Consider the following 16,403-nt stretch of genomic DNA (forward strand, 5'->3'; position numbering starts at 1 on the left):
TATTTACCATTGAATGTTTCACATTTAACTTTATATATATACCTTTTAACAGTCAACTGTTCACTTTAAACTCTCGTCTCATTCACAAGACCCGTTTTTTTATTTAAACGTTAACGTCGCCCCAAACTTTGGGGCCAGATAGCAGCTCTGGCTTTTCTCCAGATCGTCAAGGGAAATAACTGAGTGGGAACTCTCCTCAAGGAAGATAATCTGGTGAGAATGATCGTGTTCAAGTAGCGGTTCTTTAGGGCCGACCGGTATAAACATTGTAGTTGTAGGATGGGAGGGAGCTATTCAGCTGCTCACCGGTATCAAATGATGAACATTAGGCCGTTTAAAATTCAACATAGTAAGAAAGGTCTTAAAATTAACTTGATTCAATAGGGGACTACAAACACATCAAAATGTTATTTAGACGGAACCTGTACTAAAGGCAGGTTTATAGATATATATCAAAAAATATATACAAATAAAACAGAACAACAAGAGAGTACCACTAGCTATAACTTATTGTAAACACCTTCCAAATATCCACTCAATAACTCGAAAACATACCGACAAACTATATAAATCAGACAGAATGAAAAATATATTCCCAGACGTACCAATAGTTGCATACAGACGAGATAGGAATATCGGTGACATTTTAGTTCATGGAAAAACAAATAAAGAGATAAACAAACGTTTTCAACTAATACCACAATCGTGTAAGACTAATTGTATAGTCTGTAAAATGTTGAAAAGAGGTTTTGATAACAACCCGAAAAGTGAAATTCCAAACGAAGCAATAAAACAGAACTGTAACATTTATAACTTGCTGAATGGTATATTTTGTATTAAATGCCAAAAGATGGTATACGTCGGAGAGACAAGCAGATCAGTAAAGGAACGTGCCAAAGAACACGAGGCTGACGTGCGGCTACGAAGAGATAAACCAATCTCAAAACATTTCAATGGTGCGGGCCACTGAGTGCAGGATATGGGTGTATCAGTGTTAACACAAATAAGAGACGGTTCCCATTATTACAGACTAATTAAAGAATTGGAATTCATAAAGAAGTTTTAAACGCAATCACCAAATGGACTCAATACAAAAAATCAACTTGATGTCCTGCTACGGGAAACTATCTTGTAAAAAATATATGTGAAAAACATTTTATATCATCAACATAAATGAATGTAAAAATAAAAGTACTTTATGCAATTTATCTTGTCCATTATGTGTATATGATATATAGAATAGCAGGTATATATGATTATTTAATCAAATATCATTATAATATTTTACATCGATATGGATTGAGATAATTAAAGTCATTCAATAAGTTTACCTAATTTAATTTATGATAATAAGTTTAGATAGATTATAATTACATATGATGATGATTGTTTTATTGTAAAATATCAATTTATTAAATATATAAAGCACACATTTAACATATGATTAAGACACAATATGTAAGTGTTTAACGTCATTTCATTTTTGGCGAATTTTTAACTTTTTTTTAGCGCAATTTTAAATAGCGCCATTTATGACGTCATCATGTACAACGTCATTTGACGTTTAAAACATTTTTCTTTTTTATTTAAATTGTGCAGTCCAAAGACGTAAAAATGTAGTTAACATATAATTTCCAATCTTTTGATAAAGGCATTATGCCGAAACGTCAATTAAAGGAGTATAATCAGAGAGTTTTAATTATTTAATATCCCTTCGGATGATTCAACTGAGCGTATATATTTATATAATTCACGGATAAAATACAATATAAATTATTTGAAACATCAACTGCAAAAATTAACTTCAACAACAAAATGGGTAAAAAGGAAATCTATACTGACTGTATTATTAAATTCTTAGCAAATTTGCGTAAATGGTTTTCAAGCGCACGCAATAACAACATATACAATTCAGCAGTTAGATTCACGAAATCGTATCTCGACAATAGCATGTCAGGTTGACATATGAAGCAAACATTTAACGAAATAAATTTGCGGACGTTTGATCAAAGAACACAAGCCTGCTTAACACATGTTCAACCCTTTTATCTTGAAATGAACATCTTCATGACGTACAAGCTAATGTAGAGAAAAGTTTAAGGATGCATCGTTTGGTAGTTTCGATGAAATGTTCTCAAAAATACTTTTAATTAGAAAGTGCAAAAACACATATTTATACTAAATGAAGAAGCATGTTGTTCTCTTATAAAGACAGACATATTAAACCTTCTTGCATTTTAATTTGATGTTGATTTAGTTAACAATTCTTACATTAAGACATGTCCAACAAAACACATATGGACATAGTTTAAGACCCTAGATAGCATTCAACATGGAGATACGATTTTACGAGAGCCCAATTGTTTGAAAAATTATTTTATCGTGAAATGTGATCAATATTTTATATCAGCCCTTTATCATCGTTTCGTCGTTTTATATACATTATTGGAACAATACAACATTTTTCACAATTTTATATGAACTGTTTTTTTAACGAAGTTTACATTTCCAATGTATTCTGCCAAACAATAAATCTCAATAACCAACAGACGATTACTCCTTACATCTATATATGGGAGTTACAAGTACAAATCAAATGGCGTTTGATATGTGTCTTAGTTTTACATCAACATACTATTCAATACATCCCCCATATCATTTACTCGACTCCCTTCCATAATCATCCTCAGGCCAACCTCCATAACAATCTCCTTCTGGCGTCTAAGATTTGCCTGCATAATAACATCCTGTTTTAATATACCATCCGTCTCTTCATCAATACGGTTTTTGGCTATCAGCTGCAGTATCTCCACCATCCGGTTACTGGCTATCAGCCGCAGCATCTCCACCTCTATCCTCCTCCCGCTGTACCATCGTAGTGGCTCAGGGTGAGCAATTATGGCTTGTCGTATCTTCGGTAGTCTGAGTATGAGCCTCGGACCATCTTTCATCATTTCATCAATAGTAGCTATCAAAGAAAGCTTCTGCTCATGCTCCAGAGCACAGGCTGCCATTAGATTTCGCTCAGGAATCATGTAATATGGCAGCTCCTTCGTATCTATAGCAACTCTTAGTGCATATAATCCTTCATGCAGCCAGTGAAACAGACTTCTTTCATTAAACAATGACTGTGGGTTATTTTCTGCTATCCATAATACAATATTTTTCACTATAAACGATGTAACCTCTTTCTTACAAGGTTTTAGTACATCATTCTTCACCATTTTTAATAAAACATACAGTTTCACTTGAGTGTCATGGAGATTATTTACCAGCATGTTTTCTCCGGTGTTGAAACACATTCTCCATTCAACAGGTTCATAATCGCTGCCTTTGACCCCAACAGGAGAAACAAATGCTCCTAGTGATACAACCTCCTGAACAACGTCAGATGATGGCCAGTTGCGATGTCTTGCCGCCCATCTTGTTAGGATGCTGGGGCATTTAAAATGTAGTGCACCCACTAAATCTGCATGATCAATACCATTACTTGTAAATGGCGCAGACGGTCCCGCACGCTCATGTCCCACAGTTCTTTCGTTATACATGTATTTTACATTCAGCATTTGATTAACATATAAGTCACTGCTTAATAGTCCACTACCATATCCATCATCACACAAGGCATTGTTTATTATAGTAGGAATGCGTGTACCGTATCTCTCTAGTAGCAATCTACAGTGTCCATGGTAACTAATACGACTGCAGGATCTAAATATGCTTTTCTCGCCAGGAACAATACTTGAATCAACACCTTCTTCTAAACACATTACATGATTTGTAACACACATTGAGTCTGTATCACTCTCCCTATAGTTGGTAAGACCCTCAGCCTTGCTACCCGTAGTGACCCACGTTGAATTACCACGCGCCAGTGCAGTCATATGCCTGTCATGAGCTTTGAATGCGTCTATCCGAGCCTGTCGGATGTGAGGCCCATAGCCCAGAACATTCATCAGAATACATGTTTCTGCAGACAGTTGTTCAAATTGAAACTGAAATGTGTTTTAATAAATGATATACAAAGTGATATGCATGTATAGAGATTAACAGGCTACTGTCACATTTTGTAATACAGTAAGACGAGCCTTGCAAATTAGATTTTTCGTTTGTGCCGAGCCTGATATATTGCAGAACGATAGGAGAGTAACCTGTTTTTCTCTTTGCCAGACAGATATGTCCGCATAATACAATAAATAATAACATATACAAGCTTACGACGGTTCATTTTCTTAGCGGAAATGAACTTGCAGTATAACGTTCGACGTGTTAATTAAGACGTCATTAGAAATCCGGCATATCATTTGTAAAATACGATTTTGCTGTTCGAGTTGCTTTTTTCCTAAAATATAATACATCTTGGAATCGAAGTGTTTGTTTTGTTGCATGTGAGTCAATATAACGGAAAATGACGTATGTCAAAAACACTAACTGATATAAACGCCTATTGATACTATCAGTTTAGGGTATGTTAAAACAAGAAATGAGATCATAAGTATGCGTCTTTGTAATTCTAAAATGTCCAACAGAAGGATTTGAATATTTCAGGGACCTGTCCACCCTTAAGGTAAACCGACAAAATTGAAAAAAAGGTTCAGATTTGCAATTATTTGCCGTAGTTATGTAATTTTCGAAGAAGCAATAATACTGAACATTTACCATACTCTAAAATATCCATTACATGCATCTTTTGACGATTTAAACACCTGAAAATTATAAATCGTTGCTAACGGGAAACGATTGAATAATTTGGAGTGTTTTGTTGTCATTATCGTTATTTTGTGACAAGACAAGACAAGTTTAAAATACATAATCCTCTATATACGCATGGATGGTAGATTGGTATATGCACTACGCTTTTATCCAATTGTCGGTGTTTCGCGCTAAGGTAAGTTTAGTTTTTTTATATGTGATTATTGTTTTATACTTGAACTATTTATTTCGATATTTACATTTATCAATTAGAAGCATGTAATAACAAATGTCAAAACATGACAAAATATGTGAACAAATCCCATTTTAACATTATGTGATGAAATAACAGAAATATACTCATATGTACAATATATAAAACCGAAGCCTGTGTTTACATATCAATACAATTAATTCCGGTTTTAATATAAAGAATACTAACTCGAGGGACCATCTTACCACAGTGGGACTGCAGGACACATTGACTTGTCTAGGGATCCCTCCTGGTACATCACGTATTATGCCTCCATCAGCCATTTATACGGTGCTGTAGCTAGATTCGAGACACCAAATAGTAAATTAGTTAACATCATAATCATTGGCGTCGCACTGAGGCAACTAGTATGTAATACGTTTTTTTCGCTTATGGGAGGAGAAGTTATTTTACGGATCAATGTATATATTTTTGTTGTCAGAATATAATGGTGATTTTTTGTGTAAATTAGTGTAAATAAGTACTGCATTTGTGCCTATTACATTTACTACAACATTTATTGCCAATAATGCAAAGCCAATTCTTTTAATTAATAACTGATAACAGGGACTGGGCAATAACAAAAGTCACAGGGACTGGGCAAATATGCGAACCGGTGAAAATTTCAGGTTTTGTACAATAACAAACATAGTCAAAATATATTATATTTTGTGGTTTTTCTAACAATAGCGCCGACTTTTGCTGTTCGAGTTTTCGTTAACGCGTATTTTCTTCAATTTTACAAGACGACAGGGATTACACGGTTTATTGCTTTATCGTTATGTACACACCGGTCTTACTGACAATAACGTAGTGACGTCACCATCTATGTATAGAATGATTGCTTTATTGATAACCGTTACACTTCAGTCACTTATTAATATCTTAGTTAGAAGGCGATTTTTCAAGCGATTCTGTAGTGAAGTGGTTGCACGCTCGCTTCACACACGGATGCCAGTAAAAAAAGGAAACCAATGCAAATAAAATGAACAATGAAATATTTGGGGGTTACAACACAAAATCATAGATAATGGTTATTTGGGGGTTATAACACAACATCATAGATACTGGTTATTTGGGAGTTATAACACAAAATCATAGATAATGGTTATACCATTATCTTTTTCTGTTTTGTTTAAAATAATCGGCCAATATATTAATATTTACAGTAGAAAAAAATCGTTCCATCTAACTTCATTGAGTGCCTTTTACACTGAAATTCCCGACGTTCTTTGATGCTTTTTATCAATACTTATCTTGTATGTTTATAGTGATATGTTGACGGTATATGCATAATAATGTCTGCACAAATATACAGTTGTTTTACAGGAAATCAGGAATGTACAATAGAACAACTACGATCAACAATATACCATATTGATATGTAAACAGATCGGCATTGACATGTCTGCACCAAAATATATGTGGAAATAAAATACGAAAAGTACGGTAGTTATACCGCAAATTTGATGTTGCGTTTAAGTAATATGTCCTTGAAAAGTGCGAATATATGTGCATATGCTCGTTTCCTACTACATTAAATCTGCATTAATGTATAATTACAACTAAAATAAAAGCTGCGCCATGAGCGCATGATACGCCCGTCGTTCGCCAATGAAGTAGTAAGGTAATAAATAACCCTTTGAATCATTTTTTTACTTCAGTTTATTTGTATTTGAATACATGGTTTATTTTATAAGTACATGAGCATGGAAATCACGAAATTTTGACGAACAAAGTCCCATAACTCTGGAACGACAATTCAGAATTCCGTCAAAAACGAAAGGGGATCAGGGTTTATCAATATTAAGATTGTGTTGAAATTTGAAAAAAATCCATCGAAGGATATTTGAGCTACAGTAGGACATTCAATGAAATCACGAAATTTTGACGAACAAAGTCCCATAACTCTGGAACGACAATTCAGAATTCCGTCAAAAACGAAAGGGGATCAGGGTTTATCAATATTAAGATTGTGTTAAAATTTGAAGAAAATCTGTCAAAGGATATTTGACGTAGCGTACGACATTAACAGACGGACGGACGGACGGACGGACGGACGGACAGACGGACGCGGGGTATACCATAATACGTCCCGTCATAGACGGGCGTATAAAAAATCCATCGGGGGATATTTGAGCTACGGTAGGATACATGAACAACAATAACATTTAAGGTCACAGTGACCTTGACCTTAGAATGAATGACCTTGAAATGACCAGTGGTCATCTAAGTGTGCTTGCAAACCTTCATGTCAAGTTTGAAGACTCTATGTCCAAGCATACCAAAGTTATAACAATTTTAACATTTTAACATTTAAGGTCACAGTGACCTTGTGTGACCTTGACCTTAGAATGAATGACCTTGAAATGACCAGTGGTCATCTAAGTGTGCTTGCAAACCTTCATGTCAAGTTTGAAGACTCTATGTCCAAGCATACCAAAGTTATAACAATTTTAACATTTTAACATTTAAGGTCACAGTGACCTTGACCTTCAAATGAATGACATTGAAATGACCAGTGGTCATCTTCTAGTACTGGCCAATCTTTATTTCAAGTTTGAAGACTCTAGGTACAAGCATACCAAAGTTATAACATGAAATAAGAACTTTAACATTTTTACATTCAAGGTCACAGTGACCTTGACCTTCAAATGAATGACCTTGAAATGTCCAGTGGTTACTTACTAGTTCTGGCCAACCTTCATGTCAAGTTTCAAGACTCTAGGTCCAAGCATACCAAAGTTATAACAACTTTAACATTTTTACATTCAAGGTCACAGTGACCTTGACCTTCAAATGAATGACCTTGAAATGTCCAGTGGTTACTTACTAGTTCTGGCCAACTTTCATGTCAAGTTTCAAGACTCTAGGTCCAAGCATACCAAAGTTATAACAACTTTAACATTTTTACATTCAAGGTCACAGTGACCTTGACCTTCAAATGAATGACCTTGAAATGTCCAGTGGTTACTTACTAGTTCTGGCCAACCTTCATGTCAAGTTTCAAGACTCTAGGTCCAAGCATACCAAAGTTATAACAACTTTAACATTTTTATATAGCTACAGTAGGACATTCAATGAAATCACGAAATTTTGACGAACAAAGTCCCATAACTCTGGAACGACAATTCAGAATTCCGTCAAAAACGAAAGGGGATCAGGGTTTATCAATATTAAGATTGTGTTAAAATTTGAAGAAAATCTGTCAAAGGATATTTGACGTAGCGTACGACATTAACAGACATACGGACGGACAGACGGACGGACGGACAGACGGACGCGGGGTATACCATAATACGTCCCGTCATAGACGGGCGTATAATAATAATAATGTATTCGTGGGGATATTGTGTGCTTAAATAAGTGACTATCTGATGCGATTAATACATTTATGATTAATGGGCTGCATACGTCTTGAATGCATTTGTTTATCATTTAATTTTAAAGGTCTTCGAATTATAAGTACAACTGAACGTCCTTATGAATTGAATAGCTTTATATTATATAATATTTAAGACGACCCTCCTTCTCATTTATCAGTTCCAAAGTAACATTACTGAAACGGCGAAGTCTTGTACCAGAAAACAACGAAGCAAATTTACCTGTTAGCGAAAAGACTTATTTTTAGGGCAACGGCCCACCCCGACGTCCCCCCCCCCCCCCCATGAAATGTAACAATGCGTATCCTTCTTGCCTGGCGCTTTTGATATGTTTATTTTTAAATAAATCAAACACAAACGGTGGTGAATCTAATTATTCAGTTTAAATATTTAGTTTTTCTTCCATAACATTTATCAAAGGATGACTTATTTGGAAAAGTACTCCGTGTAAAGTATGTACATGAGGGTGAATGTTAATGTAAATGTAAATGTTAAAACACGTTTTAATGAAACCCAGTGTCCTTTTATTCCAGGCCATATAAGCCTTTCTAAATTTGTCGTTAAACTTTATGTAGAACAAAAGATGTGTTTGTAAGAAACACAATGACCCCTATTGCGCCGCTTTGAAACCATATATTTGACCTTTGACCCTGAAGGATGACCTTGACCGTTCACCACTCAAAATGTGCAGCTCCATGAAAAACGCATGCATGATAAATTTTAAGTTGCTATCATCAATATTTCAAAAGTTAACAAAGGTTAAAGTTTTGGGGCATAATGACAGAGTGACAGAATGACAGACCGACAGGCCAAAAACAATATGTCCACAATCATTAGATCCGGGGGCATAAAAAGATCATTATCATATATATTGGCGGTTTTTCTGATCAAATGTGTATTTGAAAAAAGCTAAATAGTCGTTTATTCTTGACAATTAAAAAAATCCAATTTTATTATTTACTTTGGTCCTGAAATCAGCGTATCAACTGCCTTCATTTTCCTTTTATTAAATTAAATTTTATTTAATAGATGATCTAATTTATTATATTCATATTATTGTATCTATGTTCATGATATGTATGTGTTCATCTCGTGTTATGAAATTTATGGTTTATCATCTAAGGACAACAAGTACACACAAGTACCATTACACAAATCGCAAGGCGTTAACACTATCATTGAAGGTGAGAAACGTTTTTTAATGCGAGACGATGCGTACCGTAAGTCGGAAGATCTTAACATTACTGTTTTAAGTCAATATAAATTTCCATATTTACGTAGATCGAAACAGAATAACACCATTAATTAAATTTAGATAACTGTTATGTGTTCAAATTATGCCTTGTATATTAATGAGCGATTGATTTATTTGCATTTACAAAGTTTATTTATAAACATGAACACATCTATTTACATCGGCTAAAATCCCTCATCGCAGAACAACTCACGTGACCATACTTTAGAAATGTATAATACATAGTCTGACTGTATATGGGCTATTGCAATTGAAATTGTATTACCTATTCATGCAAATGTTTGCACAATAACTATTTGAATATACTTCAAGACTAAGCACATTGTACAAGCATTATTATACCATTGTTTATAAGTAGATCGTTTTAGAAAGTAAGTAACCCTCAAAACAGCCTTACACCAAGATGTCGATATAATTTCAATTATGGAATGCCTTAATGTTTCACATCTGAAGAAAATATAAAAATTAACGTATAACAACACAGAGAACGCATTAACACAAGGAAAATAAACAAAAAGAGTACATACCGTAATATATACCTTAATATGTATCTTACCGCGTACACTTCTTTCTTTAGCATCCACGTACTAAAATAAAAAAATGGCATCTATACTGTATTTCTTTACAATGCCCTGTCTATTGCCGTGTAGTATTTAACGTCACTAATATATATAACTATTGTTAAGCTACTGACCTAATATTGAAACATTCGTGGTCTGCATGCGACCTGGCTTAGTCAATGTCAGAGATATGAGTATCCTGCACGAAGTAATATAAAGTGAGCACGACAGGGTTCGACATATTTTGACTGTGCATATCAATTTATGTTATACAGCAGAAAGTATTAGTTTATATGATCAAGTGTGCAATTTAAATAACAATATCAATAAAACTTAAGGGACATAATCCGTGTTATGTTAAACTTAGGTTTTAGTTCCGATGTATATTAAAGATTGTTTATATGTGAACGTTAAAGTCTATTCTGCGAATGAAAGCTACTTAAATCGAAAGTCTTATAAACTTACAAATATCATTGTAAAGCTAACCTTAAATTCCACTGTTAATACAATTTTTAAACCTCGTCAATTCGATACTTAACTAAAGCATTAAATCAATTCCAACACAATTACAGTAATGTCTAAATGAAAGGCAGGTATTCGCGTGATTTCCACAGTATCAACCATGCACTTTAATCACAATGTCAGTTAAGCAAAAATTTCGAGTTAAGTTAGCTCATTTTTCTTGTTGCATTCAAACCAACGTATACCAATACACAATTTTACGATCCGCAGCTAACCGAAACACATAAATATCTTAATAGTTAAATGCGGAACAATTCACGTTCAATTGAAAGAATTGTAAAGAAATGGCGTCCAATTTCAACGACCTAAATAGAGTTGTTTTTTAAACACAGTAGATCTACTTGTAGATCGGTTTCGAATTTCTTCAGTCGATAATGCATTCCGAGTGCGATATTGTTTTCTGATTCATGTGTACCTAAATCTGTACTTATTCATAATTTAAGATTTTCTTTAAAGTATGTTTACAGCAATTTTTAGACAAAATCAACTGACATTTAAGTCTGACTCATAGTAAATGTCTTCACCAGAATTCGAAGTGGACACGTTTTCATCAAGTAGTAATACATCACTTGTAATATTATCACTACAGTAATAATGCTTGGTGGTCTGTTGTGAAAATAAAAATGGTCAATCAATTCCATATTTTCAATAAACACATCATCTTGGCCCTGGGAGATTTCATAAGGGATAGTGCTTCACTGCTTCTGAACTGTGTTGAGACATATTAACAATTTAAATAAGCACATGTGAGTAACCAACAGCTAAGTTTTCATTCATAATATCGCAACATCCGGGCACTTGCGTCAGTTAGAGTTACATGCCCCTTGACGACGGTGAAAACAATATTTAACGCTGCGCTATTTTATTTGCATTGAGAAAATATTTATATATTTAAACGATTAAATTAAGATTTTTTTCAACATGCAAACAAGTTGATCTACTTTACCGAAACAAATTAGAAACAATAAATATATCAATTTCAAATATGCAACATACATATACATTAGCCATATAGGTATTTAACTGGGAAAACAAACACGTTGATACCTTAAATTTTATTAAATTAAATGAAATATTTTTGATTTGATTGTTTGCATCAATCTTAAAATCGTGTAAGCCTTTGAATTCCGGTGTTTCATGATCCGTATTGCCCCTTTGATCTGCATAAACCGATTATCTCGTCTTGATGAGATATTATCCAGACTTAACTAACAGCATGGTGTCATAAACCACACTGGGTGGTAGATGACAGCGCCATTAAACACGATTAATGATGCCACCATGTCTTCTTCTCTTTCTGTGTGTATTAAGCAGTCATTTGGTTGAATAATTAACGCCGACATACTTATATTAAAGGGGCCTTTTCACAGATTTTGGCATGTTTTGAAGTTTGTCATTAAATGATTTATATTGAAAAATGTTAACCATTACATTTTAAAAGCTACAGAAAAAAATCAAAAATAAAATTTAAAAAAAGGAAAAAAAGTATCCCTCAGCTGGGTACTCGAACCAGTGACCCCCGGAATCCTGAAGTAAAAACGCATTAGCCAACTGAGCTATCCTGCCAAGCATACATAGTAGGCGTATTTTATACCTTATATAAGCAACCTTCGTAGTTTCACAAATTTAAACGACAACAACAGAACTCTCCAAATTATTCAATCGTTTCGCGTTGCAACGCTTTATAATTTTTAGGGTTTTAAATCGTCAAAAGATGCATATCATGGCTATATTAGACCATGGCAAATGTTCAGTAATACTGTTTCCTCACAAATATCATAACTTAACCGAATATTTGCGATTCTGAAACAACTTTTTTCAATTTTGTCAATTTACCGAACCGTGAAAAGATCCCTTTAACAGTTGCTTAAATTAGATGTGTTACATATTGTACAAATTAAAAGTCATGTCCAATTGAGATTATCAGAAATTGTACACCGTAAAGATACTAGCCGGATTAATTGATAAAACAAATAAAGCATTTAATAATTATAAAATTTACGTAAAACACAAGTAACGTATCTAGCGTGAATCGGTTTATTCAAACGACGTCATTCCGAATCCCGGACAATCGCTACTACGGACCGTATTAAAGGGATCTTTTCACGGTTCGGTAAATTGACAAAATTGAAAAAAGTTGTTTCAGAATCGCAAATTTTCGGTTAAGTTATGATATTTGTGAGGAAACAGTATTACTGAACATTTGCCATGGTCTAATATAGCCATGATATGCATCTTTTGACGATTTAAAACCCTAAAAATTATAAAGCGTTGCAACGCGAAACGATTGAATAATTTGGAGAGTTCTGTTGTTGTCGTTTAAATTTGTGAAACTACGAAGGTTGCTTATATAAGGTATAAAATACGCCTACTATGTATGCTTGGCAGGATAGCTCAGTTGGCTAATGCGTTTTTACTTCAGGATTCCGGGGGTCACTGGTTCGAGCCCAGCTGAGGGATACTTTTTTTCCTTTTTTAAAATTTTATTTTTGATTTTTTTCTGTAGCTTTTAAAATGTAATGGTTAACATTTTTCAATATAAATCATTTAATGACAAACTTCAAAACATGCCAAAATCTGTGAAAAGGCCCCTTTAAGATTAAATGTTACGGCAACAAACAAACGACATCATAAAAACAAGAAATTACGTTTGACAGCAACGGGGGTAAATAATTTTAAAAAAATGTACATAGATGTGTGTGTTAAAAATCTTATATATTTGTCACTCATACTCATAACAATCAACTGGTTTATACAACACATGTCAGGGACGAGAAGTGATATATAACAGGGCTGAGTATTGCAGTTTTAGTATTGACTTCCTATATACTTACAGCACTAATGCATTTCACCATTTGAGAAAGTGCTAACTTACAGGTTGAGGTTTTTTTATTTTTTTGAAATATTAATTAGATCTATTTATTTGTTTTAAATTTATTTAATCAAAAACGTAAAAGCGATAGACAATTAGTTAGTAAGTCACGTTTATTAAACCAATCTTGGGTCATAATGAATGGCATGTAAATCACAATGTAAACAGATAATGCACCAAAGTAAAAGAAATACTTTAAATCAGATCATAATAAAGTAAATAAAGCTTGATTTTGATAACACAACTTAGGCTTTCAGTGGGTGTACCAGAATTTCCTAATAAGTTTCCAGCTTCACGTTATTATTATGAATTGACATAGATCTAGTAAAAATATACAATGTACGAATATGAATGAACTGTAAAAGAACGACAATATTAATTACATCAACATCTACAATGATACTCCCATTATTAAAGAATAAACTTATTTACCTAGTGTCTCAATGAGAAATATATGAATGTCGCCGTACTCGAACATTGGCCATTTGGTCGGGTCATTTTTCCAACATCCCGTATGTAATTTATACGGATATTTCATTTAGCAAAATATTTTAATTTTCTGATCATATTGGGCTTTCGAAGTGCAATCTTACCAATTATAACAGTCCACAGACATTTCAAACACCACGTATGCAATTGGCGAAATGCCAGCAGAGATAGCTCAATCCGCGTTGTTAATCGACCGTATCTAGGGCATTGTTTTCACCGTCGCTAAGGTACAGCCGCGTGTGTGACGTCAGCGCGATAACAAGAATAGCAAAGTTTTTTACTTCCGGGTTAAATCTTTTCTTTTCAGTGCTATCTTTATATGCTTAACATTAATGAGTGTAAGGTTTATAAAAAAAATCTTACTCGATTTTAAATACGATCCCGATCCTTCAATTGGAACAAAAGATGCCACGATTGATTGGCAATGTATTCCAAAGTAACACACAAACAAACGGAGAACAATGCCAATGCGTATTAGGTAGAGGCTATATGGAGGTTACAATACACTAAATGATAGCTTCATGCTGTACTCTCTAAAAAAATATCATAGTTGACAGGAAGGCATGTTTTACACTTTTTACCATTATTCGGGTGTTATCGTGCGTAGATAATGGTAGGGCATGAATAGGTGTTCACTACTGAATCCCTGAAATATGATACACTTGAAGACTATATTTTTATTGCATAAATTGATTCCGCTTAGAATGGCCTTTAAGAAAAGGTATGGTTATGGGGGTCTCTATGTGCAAAATGTCGCATTTATTTTCGCTCAAAGTTGTCGCTTTTACATTGAATTATATAGGGAAACTATCTAGTGTATTATGACCTAAACGCAAAACCAGGCCTAGTCACAAAGGAGCTGTATTTACAGAAAATCATTTTTTGGTGGGATATGACGCGTTTTGGCAAATTTCACGGAATAAATGCGTTTGTTTCACGAATTTAAGGAGCATCGTGAGTTTTTAAGAAATAAATACGTTTTCAGAGGAAAATAAGAAAAAAAACGTACACAAACTCGTCTTGAGCATCTCAAATCGCAACAATTTGTGCTGAAAGAGCTCATGAACACGTTTTAATAGTTGTTTACTTCTTCTTCTACATAGCTTGTAACAATATTCCAGTATTTTGACCGATTGTAATTATTTAGGGTAATCGTTTAACGCCTGAACGCCCGTTATAAATCAAAGCTCCGAACGCGAAAGCCACATGGCTTATCAGGCGTTATAATAAAAAGCATTTTCAAGCATTTCTACGTGAAAGATCGGTCTGAAAATTGGCGTGCACATAGAAAATAAGTATCGAGAAGTGCTTATTTTTCGCGATGTTAACAGTAAACGTTGTCTTATAGGTTAGAATACACTAAATGATCGCTTCATGCTGTACTCTCTAAAAAAATATCATAGTTGACAGGAAGGCATGTTTTACACTTTTTACCATTATTCGGGTGTTATCTTGCGGAGATAATGGTAGGGCATTAATAGGTGTTCACTACTGAATCCCTGAAATATGATACACTTGAAGACTATAGTAAACCATTGCACTAGAAAAGGTTACATTCCACTATTAAACGGCCGAAAAAAAAGTTGCAAAAACAGTCGATTTTGATTTGTGTCAAGTTCTTTCTTGCTTTGTACATGACATATCTTTTATATTGCATAAATTGATTCCGCTTAGAATGGCCTTTAAGAAAAGGTATGGTTATGGGGGTCTCTATGTGCAAAATGTTGCATTTATTTTCGCTCAAAGTTGTCGCTTTTACATTGAATTATATAGGGAAACTATTTAGTGTATTATGACCTGGAAGACGGTATTTCGACATAATGAATATATTCATTGTATTAAATGAGTCGCTTGGCAAAGCACAGCGCTTAAATTACATAGATTAGGCTACACCCAACTAAACATTGAAAAGAGATTTGACTGGTTCCGAGCATTGATATTCCGAAGTACATGTAAATGTTTAGGATTTAATCAACTTGCGTAATAACGACACGCCATTTTTAGTTGTTCACGTAGCGAACAGCTTATGTTGTTGCTCAAAATTTGAGGTCGGTGCGGCTTATCTACGAAAAGCCTACTACCTACCACGCATGCCTTATCCGCGCGAGAAAGAGTTGTATGCAACAGGTTTGAATTCTCCAACTATATTCATTCACAAACGGAAACATTATATGAATATCGTGTTAAATGTAATAGTTTCGAAATGAGCTTATATACAAAAGAATCAATAAACAATAATTGTATTATACGTGTCGCGGAAAAGATTGTTTATGAATGATCAAGATTGTTTATGAATGATTAAAATAGTCCCCTTTCTGCTGCGTCTTCATGACGTAGTATTTTTGCTCAGCTCATTCATAATCTGAGGCTATCAATA

At 34.0% G+C, this 16,403-nt stretch overlaps 1 protein-coding gene across 12 annotated transcripts; it reads right to left on the bottom strand.

Moving 5' to 3' along the window:
- Positions 1 to 1,491: 1,491 nt before the first annotated feature.
- On the bottom strand, positions 1,492 to 14,522 carry LOC127837150 (uncharacterized). 12 transcript variants are annotated; one of them, XM_052364025.1, is made up of 4 exons: positions 14,390 to 14,522; positions 10,140 to 10,170; positions 5,152 to 5,245; positions 1,492 to 3,995 (listed from the first exon to the last, which is right to left on the bottom strand). In XM_052364025.1, exons 3-4 carry the CDS (start codon positions 5,227 to 5,229, stop codon positions 2,622 to 2,624), a joined length of 1,452 nt encoding a protein of 483 aa, XP_052219985.1. In that variant the 5' UTR covers positions 5,230 to 5,245; positions 10,140 to 10,170; positions 14,390 to 14,522; the 3' UTR covers positions 1,492 to 2,621. The 12 variants fall into 12 exon arrangements, with proteins under 12 accessions (XP_052219985.1, XP_052219982.1, XP_052219988.1 ...); XM_052364022.1 differs by having other exon boundaries at positions 10,123 to 10,170; XM_052364028.1 differs by having other exon boundaries at positions 10,111 to 10,170.
- Positions 14,523 to 16,403: the final 1,881 nt, after the last annotated feature.

This window comes from Dreissena polymorpha, chromosome 7, assembly GCF_020536995.1.
Source record: "Dreissena polymorpha isolate Duluth1 chromosome 7, UMN_Dpol_1.0, whole genome shotgun sequence".
NCBI lineage: Eukaryota > Metazoa > Mollusca > Bivalvia > Myida > Dreissenidae > Dreissena > Dreissena polymorpha.

Coding starts and splice junctions, on each gene's coding strand:
- LOC127837150 (XM_052364025.1), bottom strand. CDS start 5,229: ATGGCTGATGGAGGCATAATACGTGATGTACCAGGAGGGATCCCTAGA. Junction 3,996..5,151: donor TGTCCTGCAGTCCCACTGTG/GTAAGATGGTCC, acceptor AACACATTTCAG/TTTCAATTTGAACAACTGTC.